A 16,464-nucleotide genomic window follows, 5' to 3' on the forward strand; every position below is an offset into this window, starting at 1 on the left:
AGAGTTGTACTGTGGGCTGTGACTTGGCTAGCCTGTGGCCAGATCTAAGTATTATGTTCATGTTTATCGACTTATCTCTAGGGGGAAAAAAATGTTTTTAATGTGTTTAGATGCCATGAGAGTAGTAGTATCCCTAACAACATTCAACACTTAACATGTAGTAGGGTGGTACAGTGGCGCGGTGGTATCGTTGCTGCCTTACAGCACCAGAGACCTGGTTTCGATCTTGACTACGGGTGCTGTCTGTGTGGAGATTGTACATTTTCCCTGTGACCATGTGTGTTTCCTCCCACATTCCAAAGACGTACATGTTTGCAGGTTAATTGGCTTCTGTAAATTGCCCCTAGTGCGTAGGATACAAACTGGGATTACAGTATACGGGTGATCGGGGTGGGCTGAAGAACCAGCACCATTTCCATGCTGTATCGATAAACTAAATTAAACTAATGCCCAAAGTCTCGCGCTGAACTGAAATGTTAGAACATTTTGGTGTGCTTCGTAAATTTTTATAATGTAGTGAATGAAAGGAATGATCAAAAACTTCAGGTACATTTAAAGGACTTGGGAAGGTTTACTCTCTCTGTTCTGAAGACCAAACCATGTATGAGAGGTGGTCTCAACAGCCACGTCCAGACCTGACTTGCGTTCTCCTGCCAAGTTTGTGTCAGTGACATGAAAGCATGCTCATAGTTACGCCTTCCCCCCCACCCGAGAATTGTGCTGGAGATCGAAGGACCGATCGTGACTTCAGTAAAGTGCCCTGGAATTGGCACAGTATGTAAACTGCTTGAAAGACCCTACTTGATCCACCGATGCCCGCTGTTACTGCCTATGCCATTTACATACTGCACTTAACTTTGCACCCATGTGAATGCAAGTGCCCTGCGATCCTTCCTTTGGTGGTTGCCCACAACAGTGGAGTGGTCCACAGCAGTGACTTGGCCTCACCTCATACTGCTGATGGCCTCTAGTCATCTCACTGCTGTTAAAAAGTCTTTGCAGTGCTTTAGACTTTGCACTTTAGAGATGCAGTGTGGAAACAGGCCCTTCAGCCCACCGAGTCCACGCTGCCCAGCGACCCCTGTACTCTATCACTATCCTACACACTAGGGATAATTTACTTTTTTTTAACAAAGTTCAATTAACCTCCAAACCTGTACGTCTTTGGAGTGTGGGAGAAAACCGGAGCACCCGGAGCAAACCCATGCAGTCACAGGGAGAACGTACAAATTCCATACAGACCACCTGTAGTCAGATCGAACCTGGGTCTCTGGCACTGTAAGGCAGCAACTCTACTGCTGTGCCACTGTAGCGCCCCAGTACTTTTAAATGTCTCTTATGAAGAGATTAATTTACAAACGTACAAAATGATTTAATTAATGATTTAATTAATAAAAGTAAAATAATTAGGTTGACTTACAAATGTAAATTAAAGAACTTTATGTAAAGAATTAACTAAAACATGAGATCAGGAATAGATCAGGTAGATGCACAGAGTCTTTTACCCAGAGTAGGGGAATCGAGGACCAGAGGACATAGATTCAAAGTGAAGGGGAAAAGATTTAATAGGAATCCGAGGGGTAACTTTTTCACACAGAGGGTGGTGGGTGTATGGAACAAGCTGCCAGAGGAGGTAGTTGAGGCTGGGACTATCCCATCATTTAGGAAACAGTTGGACAGGTACATGGATAGGAAAGGTTTGGAGAGTTTTGGACCAAGCACAGGCAAGTGGGACTAGGGTAGCTGGGACATTGTTGGCCGGTGTGGGCGAGTTGGGCTGAAGGGCCTGTTTCCACACTGTAGCAATCTATGACTATAAAACAAGGGACTCTGTTCAAGTGAATGGAGTTTGCTACGTTGGCTAACAGACTAGATGTGACACAAGGGACTACAGATGCTAGAATTTTGACAAAATACAAAGTGCTGGAGGAACTCAGTGGCTCAGGCAGCATCTGTGGACGGAATGGATAAGTGATGTTTAGGATGGTGATGTTGTGGTCTGAAGAAGAAGGGTCCTGACCCGAAACATCATCTGTCCATTCCCTCCACATCTGCCGCCTGACCCGCCGAGTTCCTCCAACACTTTGTGTTTAGATGTAAAGTGCATCTGGCCCCACAATTTCACACGTCTGAACTCTGCCCCGAAACGCATTGCTGTGGCCAGCAGTGGAATGCGAGGTCAAATGTGCCGTTTCTTATCCTATCGCTCCTCCTGACCTTGGCATTACTTTGAGTAGGGGTAGAAGTCAGAAATGAATTGACCAGCTCGCACGTGGCTGGCTGGCAGATCTCTACAACCTCCAGCACAATCTGGCTTGCAGTATCTGCATGAAACAGATTTACTTCAGCCAGCTTGAAGGTGGTGGTATTTGCACTTAAAGAAACATCGGTGAGGTGCTGGAAGCTTCAAATGTTGAGCATAAATGGACGATGGGATTCTGGACATCAGCCTGAGGTAAATTCACCGTGACTCATTGTGAATTAACACCACTGATGTAACCCTTGAGGCTAGTGTTCCTCTACAATATGTATTACACTTTCACTTGGCAATATATTGTTAATGCCTGAAGTGATTATCCATTTCACCATCACCTCAAGTGTCTTGATGTTCAGTCTTGTGTGGGCCACACACATAGCAAAAGCTTTTTCTTTCAATATTTGCAGCATAGATTTCCAGAGGCCCATCACAGTGTACATGAGAAAAAAAAGACACAAAGTGCTGGAGTAACTCAACAGGTTAGGCAGCATAGATAGACAGAAAGTGCTGAAGCATATAATTGAACAATGGACAAATATAACAGATGGTACAAAGAGAAAAAAAGCCAAAGTGCAGAATATAATGTTAAAGCATTATAGTGTTATAGTTGCATGAGGGGTCAAGGAAAGAGCGTTCACGTAGCGGCCCTGTTTCCACCAATCTTTCCACCACCACACACAAGAAGCACGAGATGCCAATGTATGCAGATGCCGAGAAGTTCAGCTCTGGCTGAACAATTTCTAATCTTGTCATGTGGAGAGCCATTCAGTAGTCTGATAACGGTTGGAAAGAAGCGGTTGTGAATCTGGTAGCATCTTCTGCACGATAGGAAATGGGAGAAGAGAGGATGTCGGGGTTATGTAGTAGCTTCCCCAAGGCAGGGTGAGGTGTAGATGGAGCCATGGTGGGGAGTCTGGTGTATGAGATAGAGTGGGCTACCTCCACAAATCTCTGCAATTACCGGTGGTCTTGGGCAGAGCTGTTGCCAAATCAAGATGTGATTCATTCCAATAGGAAGCTTTCTATGGTGCAACTGCAGATGCTAATAAGAGTCTTCTTCAGACTGATGTTTGGTCTGCATGTGGTTCATTTGATATATAACATCCCTTAAGATATTTTGATAAAATTAAACCTTGAGCGTTTTGTTGCAGTTTAGTGCCCAAGGGCCCTGGGTCTGTCTGGGAAGGAAGTGCTTGCTTCTAAGCACTTGCATTGTAGTTCAGCCCAATGTAAAATGATACACATGCCATCTATGCTCATTCCTATCCAATGAATGGATTTATTTTTTGCTCCAAATTACAGCATTACAGTGTCTCGGATTTCTCTGTCTGTATCAGCCATCCATCTATGTTGTCAGCTTGTTTTTTTATTTCCCTTTTGTTCCACTGCAAGTGGAGGAATGGCCCAGCCTGCCCTGCCAGACATTTCTCCCTGCACCTCATTTTGCAACTCCGCTTTTCGTCTGTCTAGGTTCTCCCTCTCGAACTGTAACCTTCCGTGCATTGGCCAGAGAACTTTGTTTATGATGTTATCCGTCACTTATCACTCGCCAGGTTTTGTCCTGCCCCCATCTCGCTTCCAGCTTTCTCCCCACCATCACAATCTCTCTGAAGAAGGGTCCCGACCCAAAACATCACCCAAAGTGGCCAGTGACGCAGTGGTAGAGTTGCTACCTAACAGCGCCAGAAACGCGGGTCCTGACTGCAGGTACTGCCTGTACGGAGTTTGCACGTTCTCTGCACGTTTTCTCCGGGTGCTCCGGTTTCCTCCCACACTCCAAAGACGTACAGATTTGTAGATTAATTGGCCTCTATAAATTACCCCTAGTGTGTAAGGATTGGATGCCAGAGTGGGATAACCTAGAACTTGAGTGAACGGGTGATCGATGGTCGGCATGGACTCGATGGGCCGAAGGGCCTGTTTCCATGCTGCATCTCCAAAACTAAAACTTGGGTTATAACTTATTTTTGTCTTTTTTTTCTTTACAGATTAGTTATTGGTGCAAGCTGTATCCTTTTGAAAACCCTTTTGGATTAGTAAACATCTCATAAATTTTGGTTTTAACTGAAATGTTTTAAAGGAGCTAAAGTTAATTTTAAGCTGATGAACCTGGCATGAAGCCAATCACCTCATTTAACAAAGCATTATTTTGAATCCAATAGCAGTAATACCCAAAGTGCTGGAGGAACTCAGCGGGTCGGGTAGCATCTATGAAGGGGAATGGAAAGGCAATATTTTGGTCGGAACCCTTCTTCAGGCTCATTGACCTGATAACCTAATTTAGTCTATCCTGGAGTCAACCAGATCTTCCCCCAAAGCGTTGCCTGGCCATTCCCTCGACAGATGCTCCCTGACCTGCTGAGTAAATCCATTAAATAATCTGGGCCTGTACTCACTGGAGTTTAGAAGAATGTGTGGAGATCTCATTGAAACCCACCGAATAACGAAAGGCCTACTAGATAGATTGGACATGGAGAGGATGTTTCCAGTAGTGGGAGAGTCTAGGACCAGAGGGTACAACTTCAGAGTAAAAGAACATACCTTTAGGGTGGAGATGAGGAGGAATTTCTTTAGCCAGAGGGTGGTGAATCTGTGGAATTCCTTGCCACAGATGGCGGTGGAGGTCAAGTCATTGGGTATTTCTAAAGTGGAGATTGATAGGTTCTTGATTAGTAAGGGCATCAAAAGGTTATGGGGAGAAAGCAAGAGAATGGAATTGAGAGGGAAAAATAGATCAGCCATGATTGAATGGCTGAGCAGACTCGAAGGGCCGAATCGACTAATTTTGTCTCAATGTCTTAGATCAGGGGTTGCCATGTTACAGTAATGTTTGTATCTTTAGCACGATGCTTCACCAGATGTGGGCCTGGAGTGTGCTGGCTTTCTAACTGGGTTTGGCTTGGATACTTCACTTATGGTGCGAAGCATTCCTCTCCGTGGCTTTGATCAGGTATAACGTAAATTTTACCATTATTTTGAATTACAATCCATTAGTTTGGTTTAGAGATACAGCGTGGAACCAGGTCTTTCGGCCCATCGAGTTTGTGCCAATCAGTGATCACTCGCACACTAGTTCTATCTTACAAGCGTCACCTGTCCTTTTTCTCCAGAAATGCTGCCTGACCCGCTGAGGTACTCCGGCACTTAGTGTCTACCTGTGGAGATCAGCCTGTGTAACTGCTTCTTCGGAAGGATGGGTGCTGTCTGAGTTGGCAGTGGCCAGACCTTGTTCCAATCCAACAATGGTGGCCCTGGGGTGGTCTGCAGGTCCCGCATTGCTGTCACCATCATAGAGAACCTCTTAGAAGAGTGAGAGTGATTAGACGTTTTGGCTCTTAATGCCCACTGCACACTGACGTGGTGGCCATTTCCAGCTACTTCTACATGTGTTTTCTGAAGACTAAAGAACCTAATCGAATGTCGAATTAAGTGAGACAGACCTTTTAGAAAAAAAAACTTGCATTGATATAACATCTTCCACACCTTTTTGACGTCTATACGGCCTAGCAAGTACAGCACAGGAAACTTCCACAAACAGAGGTATGAAAATCAGAACAAAAACTTGGTGATTGGGCAAGACTAGTCTATTTTGTGATGTTGGATGCTTGTCAGGAAATGGTTTAACAGTTTGTCAGGGAATGTAGCAGGTCGAAATGTGTTTTGGTTATTGGGAAGTAGTTTGAGACATCCTGAAATGACGATGAACTGGTTTATGATCTGTAACGTCAGTTTTATGTGTGTTCAATTGATTGAAAGACAGAGCATGGAAACAGGCCCTATGGACCTCCGAGTCCACACTGCCCTTTGATCGCCCTTTACCGCAAGTTCTATGTTATCCCACTTTCTCATTCCCTTCCGACACACTAGGTGCAATTTACAGAGGCCAATTAAGCAACAAACGCGCACGTCTTTGGGATGTGGGAGGAAGCCGGAGCACCCAGAGTAAATCCTGCAGTCACGGGGAGAAAGTGAAAACTGCACACACACAGACAGGATTGAACCTGGGTCTTCTGGCGCCGTGAGGCAGCAGCTCCACCACCTGTGCGACTGTGCGGCCACTGTGCTAGTTATTCGAACAACTCTAGTCGTTGCTTCACAAATGGCTCTGTGTAAACGTGGGAAATGTGGGCCCTGATGTTGACAAATAAATGCTGCTGCTTCTCAACGTGCTCTCCCCCTTCATTTAATGCAGCAAATGGCTCACTTGGTGACAGACTACATGACATCTTACGGCACCCGGATCTTTTGGAAGTGCACTCCCATCAAAATTGAAAAACTGAACAATGGCAAACTGCAGGTTGTGTGGAAAAATCTGGCGTCTAACATAGAAGAACGAGAGTCCTTTGACACAGTGATGTGGGCAGTAGGTGAGAATGTCAATTTTTAGCATTCCAGTAAACACCAACACTGCTGTAAGGCATCTATAAGACATGCATTTACATGGCCCTGGATTGGAGGTATTATGTTTCAATATTGCCAAAGATGTAGCCTTTATGCGAGCCAGCCTTCATAGTTTTACAGATCATTGGAATGCCATAATTCACTTTATCTGTCGCTAGTTATAGTCATTATTATTTTTGTGTGATGTGCGGTTTTGCATTGCTTGGCAGCGGTTTCAAAACATTATTAAGAAGCGTTGGGTTTTGGTTCAGCGGGTATTGTTTGTTGTCCAGCTCACTGCTCAAGTCGTCATTGTTCTCGGAACACTCGCTAATTGGCATTAGAGGCTGTTTGTCGAAGGGTAACGTCTGTGATTTCTAAAACTTGACTGACAAGAACTTTTGGCTTGCATTCAAACCTTCTCGTTCACATAGAACAGTACAGCACAGATACAAGCTCGTTGGCCCATAATGTTTGTGCCGCACATGCTGCCAAGTTAAACTAATCTCTGCCTGCACATGATTCAGATCCCTCTCTGCTTGTACTTCCATGTGCCTATCTAAAAGCCTCTTAAACACCACTATCATATCTGGTTCCACCACCATCCCCAGCAGCGCGTTCTGGGCCCCCCATTACTCTTTGTGTAAAAAAACTTGCCCCGCGCATAACCATTAAACTTTCCCCCTCTCACCTTATAGCTATGCCCTCTAGTGTTGGACATTTACAAGGAGAGCTTGCAAGGTGACTTCATGGACTTGCGAAAGAGACCATTTTCATAAAGGGGGCAAATCTGAGAACGGGCCGTGTATTCTGCACTCTGTATCTTTCCCTTTGGTCTACCTTTTGCACTAGAGCTTGGCTTGATTGCATTCATGTATTATCTGTTTGGATGGCATGCAAAACAATATTTTTCACTGTAACCTGGCATAAGTGACAATATTAAACCTAAACCCAACTCTTATTTATAGGGGGTCATGCTGCGCTGCTGCGCTGATTGTTAGGTCCTCTTCAACTACCTCATCAGAGAGTTCAGAGGGAACTGAGTAGTTTAGTTTAGAGATGCAGCACGGAAACAGACCCTTCGGCCCATCGAGTCCACACCAACCAACAATCCCTGCACATTAACACTATCCTACGTGCACGAGAGACAATTTACACCAAGCCAATGAACCAACAAACCTGTACGCCTTTGGAGTGCGGGAGGAAACTGAAGATCTTGGCGAAAACCCACGCAGGTCACAGGGAGAATGTACAAACTCCGTACAGACAGCACCCGTAGTCGGGATCGAACCCGGGTCTCTGGCACGGCAAGTGCTATAAGGCAGTAACTCTACCGCTGCGCCACCGTGCCGCCAAGTACTCTGGCGCATGAAACCAAGACGTTGGCAGGCAGTCCCAATAAGTAGTTAAGAAGGCAAATTAAATTTTGGCTTTCATTGCAAAAAGTGTTTCCAAAAAGGATGTTTAGTTCCAGTTATACAGGTTGTTGGTGAGTCTTTACCTGGAATCCTGTGCATAGTTTTGGTCCCCAGGCAGAGGAAGCTAGTTTATTTTAGCATTTTTGTTCGGCACAGGCACAGTGGGCCAAATGGCCTGTTCCCCTGCCTCACTATAACTCTACTAACTTGTAGACATTCTTGCCATAGAGGGAGTACAGAGAAGGTTCACCAGATTGATTCCTGGGATGGCAGGACTTTCATATGAAGAAAGACTGGAGAGACTCGGCTTGTACTCGCTGGAATTTAGAAGATTGAGGGGGGGATCTTATAGAAACTTACAAAATTCTTAAGGGGTTGGGCAGGCTAGATGCAGGAAGATTGTTCCCGGTGTTGGGGAAGTCCAGAACAAGGGGTCACAGTTTAAGGATAAGGGGGAAGTCTTTTAGGACCGAGATGAGAAAGTTTTTTTTCACACAGAGTGGTGAATCTGTGGAATTCTCTGCCACAGAAGGTAGTTGAGGCCAGTTCATTGGCTATATTTAAGAGGGAGTTAGATGTGGCCCTTGTGGCTAAAGGGATCAGGGGGTATGGAGAGAAGGCAGGTACGGGATACTGAGTTGGATGATCAGCCATGATCATATTGAATGGCGGTGCAGGCTCGAAGGACCGAATGGCCTACTCCTGCACCTATTTTCTATGTTTCTATGTTTTCATTCTTTCCCAGTTCTAACAAAAGCTCTTTGATCTTAAGCATTAACAGTTTCCCTTTCCAGAGATGCTGCCTGACTTGCTGAACGTTTTCAACATTTTTAGATTATCCTGCAGTTTCTTTGACTTCCACCAGTTGCCTTGTGCACCATCATTGTCCGTACCTGCGTTAGTCATGTGTGACCTGTTGCCCCAGCCTAGCCAATATTAACTCTTCGTTGCTCTGATTAATCCAGCATGGGAACTAAGCTGGCGTCCAAACTAACTTTCTTGTCTCAATCGCCTGCCAGACAAACACTGATTTATTGATGGGTTAGTGTTGTTTGGGAAGTAGTTCATGATTACGCCATCCTTGAATAAACCTCGTGTATCGTCCTTTGTGAGTTATTCAAGTCTTATGGACTCACAGGTATGCAAACTGGGTCTGTGCAACTTTTTTTTTAAAAATCTGCCTTGCAGAGTTAAGAATGCAAAGCATTACAGTATATAAATACAAAGGTGTCCTGAGACAGGTTCAACAACAAGTTATCCACCTAATTTTTTTCTCAGTCAGAATTTCTAACAATGAATCCATCATGAAGATCTTGACACTTTTCTTGCCCAGCCCCACCTTGCTCAGAACCGGAGAAAAATAAGCCCGTTGATCTGTGGTTTTGAGTTAACATCAGTTTTTTTTCCTAAATTTAACACGCCCAAACCAGGTGTTTTAGGCAATGCGAGAGAAGCTGGAGAATTGTAGTTAACTCTTTAATCACCGTGATGCATCTTCACTTTGCCATGCTGAGTTGTACTGACTACCGCCACTTATATAATACCGTCCCGTTTTTTTATCAAGAGGGTTTTATTATCATATATGTACCAAGCAGAGCATTCCAATACAGCATGCAGTAACACTCGCTCCTATAGTTTCTGATAACCCCTTGTTGTCTTGGGAGAACTTGGGAACAGCCTGTTTCTTCGAGCATCAAAACCTCTAAACATATTCCAAAAGCTATGGAACTATCCGAATCACCTCTGCCCCATTATGGACTTTGTCTGTGGAACTGTGTTTATGTAGCGGTGTGTCTTGTTGCTTTTTACTTAATATGGCTGTATGGTAACTCAAATTTCACTGTACCTTAATTGGTACATATGACAATTAAATTGAATCTTGAACTGACACGCTATAATGCTGAGAGCAATATTCTGCACTCTGTATCTCTAGATCATCCCTTTTACTCTATCTCTTGTTCTTGAGTTTGACCATTGCATTTATGTATAGAATTATCTGATCTGTTTGTACAGCATGTGAAACAAAGCTTTTCTCTGTACCTCAGTACACATGACAATGATGAACCTAAACCTAACCCTTGACCATTGTGGGATTTGGATGCATCTCTGTCAGTCATCATTATTTCTTGTGAAGATCCGAATGCCCCTGTTCTCTTGATGGGGTCCATGGGGATGAGCAGATGATGGGGACGTGGGATTATAGAGAAAGGAACGTGATGATACCAGGAAATCTTGCAAATTGAAGATGATTTTGAGTAACCATTTCATTTTAGAGACACAAGAAACTGCAGACGCTGAAATCTTGAGCAGAACACAAAATGCTGAAGGGACACAACAGGTCAGGCATTATCAGTCTGAATAAGGGTCCAAACAGAAAATATCATGTCCTTTTTCCTGCTGAGTTCTTCCAGCAGCTTGTTTTATACTAATTTTAACAAATCAAAGTTCATAGTATGCCCAGCTCTGTATCAGTTCAGAAATGTGAGATACGTCTCATTGTCTGTTCAACTCTGGGCTTCCCAATTTGTTCTGTGAAGGATAGGATGTCTTACATAAAAGAGCAAACCAAGACCATAGGGTGGCATGGTGGTGCTGCGGTAGTGCTACTGCCTCACAGTGCCAGAGACCCAGGTTCAATCCTGACTATGGGTGCTTGTCAATAGACAATGGACAATAGGTGCAGGAGTAGGCCATTCGGCCCTTTGAGCCAGCACCGCCATTCAATGTTATCATGGCTGATCATTCACAATCAGTACCCCATTCCTACCTTCTCCCCATACCTTCACTCTGTACTGAATTTGTACATTCTCCCCGTGACCTGCATGGGTTTTCTCCAAGTATTTCAATTTCCTCCCACACTCCAAAGACGTACAGGTTTGTAGGTTAATTGGCTTGGTATAAATGTAAATTGTCCCTAGTATGTATAGGATAGTGTTAGTGTGCGGGGATCACTGGTCTGTGCGGACCGATGGGTCTAAGGCCATGTTTCCACGCTGTATCTTTAACCTAAGCTAAACATTTTCAGAGCAGTTTTAGCTTTAGAGGGATTGTACATTCTCCTTGAAGTGGGAGGTTCAGCAGCTGGATTGTTTTTAGCAGAACAAGACTGACCTCGGTGACTTGCCTACGAGTTACTGATGACAGCCATTTTATGCTGGTCCCAATCACAGCTCTTGACAGCAACTACAATTCTGTATTATGAGCTGCTCTCACCTCAATCTTTTCACATTTGCATAAAAGTAATGATTTTTACATTGGAAAATCTTGAAGCAATACAAATCTTGGCTCGGAATTGCAAGAAATGTTGAATCTGTTTATTTAGATTGACAGCAATGATGCTTGGTTTTTAATGCTGTCTCAGCAGCGTATTAGAAACAGCATTTTCTTTCACTTTCGCAGGTTATTCAGAGGGTCAGGATAGAGACATTTTAGTAACGAGTGAACTAAAGAACTTTTAAACCCCTTGAATACTATGGGAAGCACCCTGAAATACAGCCACTGATTTCTTCTAAACTTTCAGTATTGAGGAAAAAGTTGACTGAGGCATATCAATCCTCTTCCAGCAAGAAGTGGGGGGGAAAGCACATGCACACATTTTTTTTAACCTTGCTGCTTAGCACCTGTTGTGTCATGCAACAACAATCTTACTGTAAAGGCTAAGGTAAAAATGTCGATCAAATACGTTTGTTTATAATGCTGGAATTTCCACAAGACTCCTTGTTTTCTTGCTTCATGTGAAGAGTCATCGCCTGACTGCAGAGGATCTCAGAACTGCAAGAATGTTTGATACTAACTCGTGCCTCTTTGTAGCACCAGTAATTGGCCTTTGGAGAAGGTGTGAGAAATGTGTGCGCATTTGGGTTAGAGGGGGGAGGGAAAGAGAGGGGGAGATGAGTCTTGCAGTGAATTCAAAACCTTGGCGCATAGTTTACACTTCTAAGTTTTGAAACAAAAGACTTGTATTACGTAGGGTCTTTCAGAAGCTTGGCCCATCCCAAAGACCCGATGCACTCGGGTTGCATCACAGTTTGGTTTGGGAACAGCGTAATAAATAACGGAGAGTTGTGGATGTTGCCCAGTCCATCGCACAGACCAGACTTGTCACCATTGACTCCATCTACACCACTCTGCCTCACAAAAGCACCCAACATAATCAAAGACTTGTCCCCTCCCCGGTCATCCCAATCCTGTCCAGCAGAAGCTTGAAAGCGCGCACCACCAGACTCCGGAACAGCTTCTTCCCCTCTGTTAACAGGCTTCAGAACAGTCCTTCCATAAGCTAGGGCTAGGGCCATAAGCTATCCGATTCACCTCTGCCTCATTGCGGACCTTGGACTTTTGTCTATGAATCTGATGTGCTGCAATGCTGACAACTATATTCTGCATTTTATCTTCCCCTTCGCTCTATTGTACTTGAGTTTGATTGTAGGAATGTACAGATCTGATTGGATAGCATGCAAAGTAAAGCTTTTCTCTGTACAATCAACTTAAACCTATTTTCTAAAGATGCAGTCATTGTTATGTGGGAAAGAGAAATGTGGCATAATGTATATTAAAAGGAATCCTTTTTTAGTACTGCGCATTTTACAATGCTGTGCAGTGCAATACACTGCTCAAGCTTGGCCATTCTGGTGGGAAATCTTTAGATACAATTAGTTAGGATATATGGTGGAGCAGCATAGCGTTCGAGCTACTGGGCTAGCAGGCAGTGTTTCAGGGTCATTGATCCTGTGACATGAGTTTATATCCCACTGCAGCAACTGGGAAAATTTAGAATCAAGTAATTAAATTAAATTGGGCTCGGTAAAGGGCTGGGTTACTTCCCAGCTGTTATCAGGCAAATGAAAGGACCTCTCATCAGCTAGAGTACGGTCTTGACTTTTAGTTTCTTTGGTTAGTTTAGAGATACAGCGCGGAAACAGGCCCTTCGGTCCACCGAGTCCACACTGACCAGCAATCCCCGTACATTAGGGACAATTTACACTTAGACCAAGCCAATTTACCTACATACCTGTAGGTCTTTGGAGTGTGGGAGCAAACTAAAGATCTCAGAGAAAACTCACACAGTCATGGGGAGAACGTACAAACTTAGTACAGACAGTGCCCGTTGTCGGGATGGAACCCGGGTCTCCGGTGCTGCAAGCGCTGTAAGGCAGCAACCTTACCGCTGCTCCACCGTACAGCCCTCCTAAAAGACCTCCTTTCTATTTTATTGGAGACCTTTGAACCACAATTAATTGGACTTTGTTTTGCACTATCTGATGTCCCCTTTATCTGTACACTGTGGACGGCTCGATTGTAATCATGTATGATCTTTTCTTTGACTGGCTAGCATGCAAACAAAAGGTAACTGGCACAGTAATCTCACAGTTAGTGCTACTGATGCACAGCTCCGGTGACCTGGGTGCTTCAATCCTGACCTTGGGAGCTGCCTGTGTGGAGTTTGTCTTTATGAAAAGTCATACAGCACAGAAACAGGCCCTTCAGCCCAACTCGCCCTTGCCGACCAAGTTGCCCTCTGATTGCATGGATTCCCCTTCGAAGCTGCAGATTCCTGCAATGATATGTTGGTTAGTACAGTAGTTGACTTTGTATTAACCCGTGGTATAGGTGGGTGACAGGAGAATTGGAGATAGTTAATGGGCGTATGAGAGGTTACAGTGGTTACTGAGAAAAATGTGGGGGGAAGGGAACGGATTGAGGAACTGGCATAGACTTAATGAACTGAATGACCACCTTTTATATTACAAGAAAGAATAGGAAGGGCTTTTTGGTGAAATGCTACACAATTTATGAAGTTTCTGTCTTTTGCCATTCTTACAATAGGAAAGCATTGTTTGGTTATGAAAGGGGATTTATTTGGCAATTTCCTTGCAAAGTCTTGGAATCTCGACACAGATTTTAAGCAAGTGTGTGTGTGTGTGATGTTCAAGGCAGAACAGATCTGTCTCTAAAGTCATTACACAAGTTTATATCAAGGAATAAATCACATTTGTGAGGCCCTAATTTCAAAATTAAACTCGATGGCAATAAATTCAGCAGTCGGCGAGGAAACCAGATCGCCCTGCTTTGAAATCCTAGTAGTTGCAGGTTGTTGTCAGAGCAAACAAGTATGAATATCATTTTTACAAAGCATAATAATGCAGTCTCAAAGAAGAATCTAATTTCAAAATGCTCGGTGGCCAGAAACTTGAGATTTGATAGACTTTTTATTCATAGGAATCTGAGGAGTAACTTTTTCACACAAAGGGTGGTGGGTGTATGGAATGAGCTGCCAGAGAAGGGAGTTGAGGCAGGGACTATTGCAATGTTTAAGAAACAATTAGACAGGTACATGGATAGAACAGGTTTAGAGAGATCTGGGCCAAACGCTGGCAGGTGGGACTGGTGTAGCTGGGGAATGTAGGTCAGTGTGGGAAGGTAGGACTAGTGTAGATGGGGCGTGTTGGTCCGTGTGGGCAAGTTGGGCCGAAGGGCCTGTTTCCATGACTCTATACTATTGGGAAATGTACGTGAAAGGAGACATGAAAATTGCCAGTGTTGAATCCAATGGAAAATTATTATTTTAAAATATGGTTGCCACATAATTGAGGTTATCACTTTCCTTTGTCGCGGTCCCTTGTGTTGATTGATCAGTGTGTGTTTAAAAAGCAGTTGTATAGAGTACTCTTCGGTAACTGCTTTGTGAACAATGTGAACTCGGAGACCAGCTGACTAACAAAATTATATCACTTTAACACGAGTACTTAATAGCAAGTCAAAACGATTTGTTTATGGCTGGATATTTTGGTTAAGTGCTTTGGGAAGGGCAGAGAAATGGAATTTTTAATTGCCTTTTTCCCTTTTTATACTTCTCACAGAGTGATACGGGCTGACGTTTACAATTAAAGCACAATGTTGGAATCGCTCAGCACCTTCAGGTAGCATCTGTGCAGAGAGAAACTGTTAATATTTCAGGTTAACGATCTTTCATTAGAATCATTGCCATTGTGCAAGTTGTTTATAGATCAACTAAAGTGTATGGTATTTTGTTACAATATCCAGGGCTTTTAAAGTAATATTAGAAGATAAAAACATCAGCAGGAGTAATATCCATTTATCTTGGCTCGATTGTCCTGCACTAAGCCCATATCCCACAATTTCCCAAGATCCAAAACTTTATCTTTGTCTTGCATATACTGAGTAACTGAACCTCCACTGCCTTCTTGGATAGTGAATTCCAAGGATTCTCCTGGTGATAATCTGTCTGGAACTTGCTGAAGTCTTTGATTCTGTTAAACTGGAGACATTATCCGTCACCAAATTCCGCTGCTGCTCTGAAATTCTTGTGTCTCTTTCATGACGGCACACGAGCCACAGTTATGATTTGGAAATTGCTCTCTGCAAAGGCGATGGGAGTCGCTGTATTCAAGAGAGAGCTAGATATCGCTCTTAGGGCTAACGGAATCAAGGTAAATGGGGAGAAAGCAGGAACGGAGTACTGATTTTGGATGATCAGCCATGATCATATTGGATGATCAGCCATTATCATATTGAATGGCGTGAGGGCTCGAAGGGCCGAATGGCCTACTCCCGCACCTATATTCTATGTTTCTATGAATCGAGTGACTTTAAGGAGTCAGTGGCAAAATATTTAAAATGAGCAATGTGGAACCTTTGCATCTAATCTTTCTCGCACAAGCCTGATACCTTGTTATCGCAGTGTTTATGGTCTCCATCTTACTCAAAAGTATGTGTTTGCGGGGAATCGAGAACCAGAGGACAGGTTTAATGTGACGTGGGCAAGATTTAATTGGAACCCGAGGGGCAAGATTTAATTGGAACCCGAGAGGCAGCTTTTTTCACTGAGAAGGTGGTGGGTATATAGAAAAAGTTGCCAGAGGAGGTCGTTGAGGCAGGTACTTTAACCACATTTAAAAGACATTTGGATAAGTATGTGGATAGAAAACGGTTCAGAGGGATATGGGCCAAACGCAGGGATGTGGGATGAGTGTACATGGGGCATCTTTGTCAGCATGGGCCAGTTGGGCCAAAGGGCCCATTTCCGTGCTGAATGACTCTATCTAACCTCCATTTGGCCTTGCGCAACTCCTCCCTTTCCTTCCCAAGTTTATTTAATTCTAACAGTAGCAATACGAAGTACACATTACTTATAGGCCTCGGTCATATCAGCCACTATCTATCTAGATCTATGCCACTATACACTGTAGAGTCCAAATTATTTTATTTTGACGGGCGGCATGGTAGCGCAGCGGTAGAGTTGCTGCCTTGCAGCGCTTGCAGCACCAGAGACCTGGGTTCCATCCCGGCTATGGGTGCTGCCTGTGCGGAGTTTGAACGTTCTCCCCGTGACCACGTGGGTTTTCTCCGTGATCTTCAGTTTCCTCCCACACTCCAAAGACGTACGGG

General features: G+C 43.9%; 1 protein-coding gene across 3 annotated transcripts in view; it reads left to right on the forward strand.

Moving 5' to 3' along the window:
• Positions 1-16,464, forward strand: part of txnrd2.2 (thioredoxin reductase 2, tandem duplicate 2) — a 58,138-nt gene that overhangs the window by 27,829 nt on the left and 13,845 nt on the right. For all 3 annotated transcript variants that reach the window (XM_078421741.1, XM_078421742.1, XM_078421743.1), the window contains exons 9-11: positions 4,246-4,265; positions 5,116-5,207; positions 6,450-6,624. In XM_078421741.1, coding sequence (XP_078277867.1) covers positions 4,246-4,265; positions 5,116-5,207; positions 6,450-6,624 — 287 coding nt within the window. The remainder of the gene's footprint in view (positions 1-4,245; positions 4,266-5,115; positions 5,208-6,449; positions 6,625-16,464) is intronic.

The sequence above is a fragment of the Rhinoraja longicauda genome, chromosome 25, assembly GCF_053455715.1.
Source record: "Rhinoraja longicauda isolate Sanriku21f chromosome 25, sRhiLon1.1, whole genome shotgun sequence".
NCBI lineage: Eukaryota > Metazoa > Chordata > Chondrichthyes > Rajiformes > Arhynchobatidae > Rhinoraja > Rhinoraja longicauda.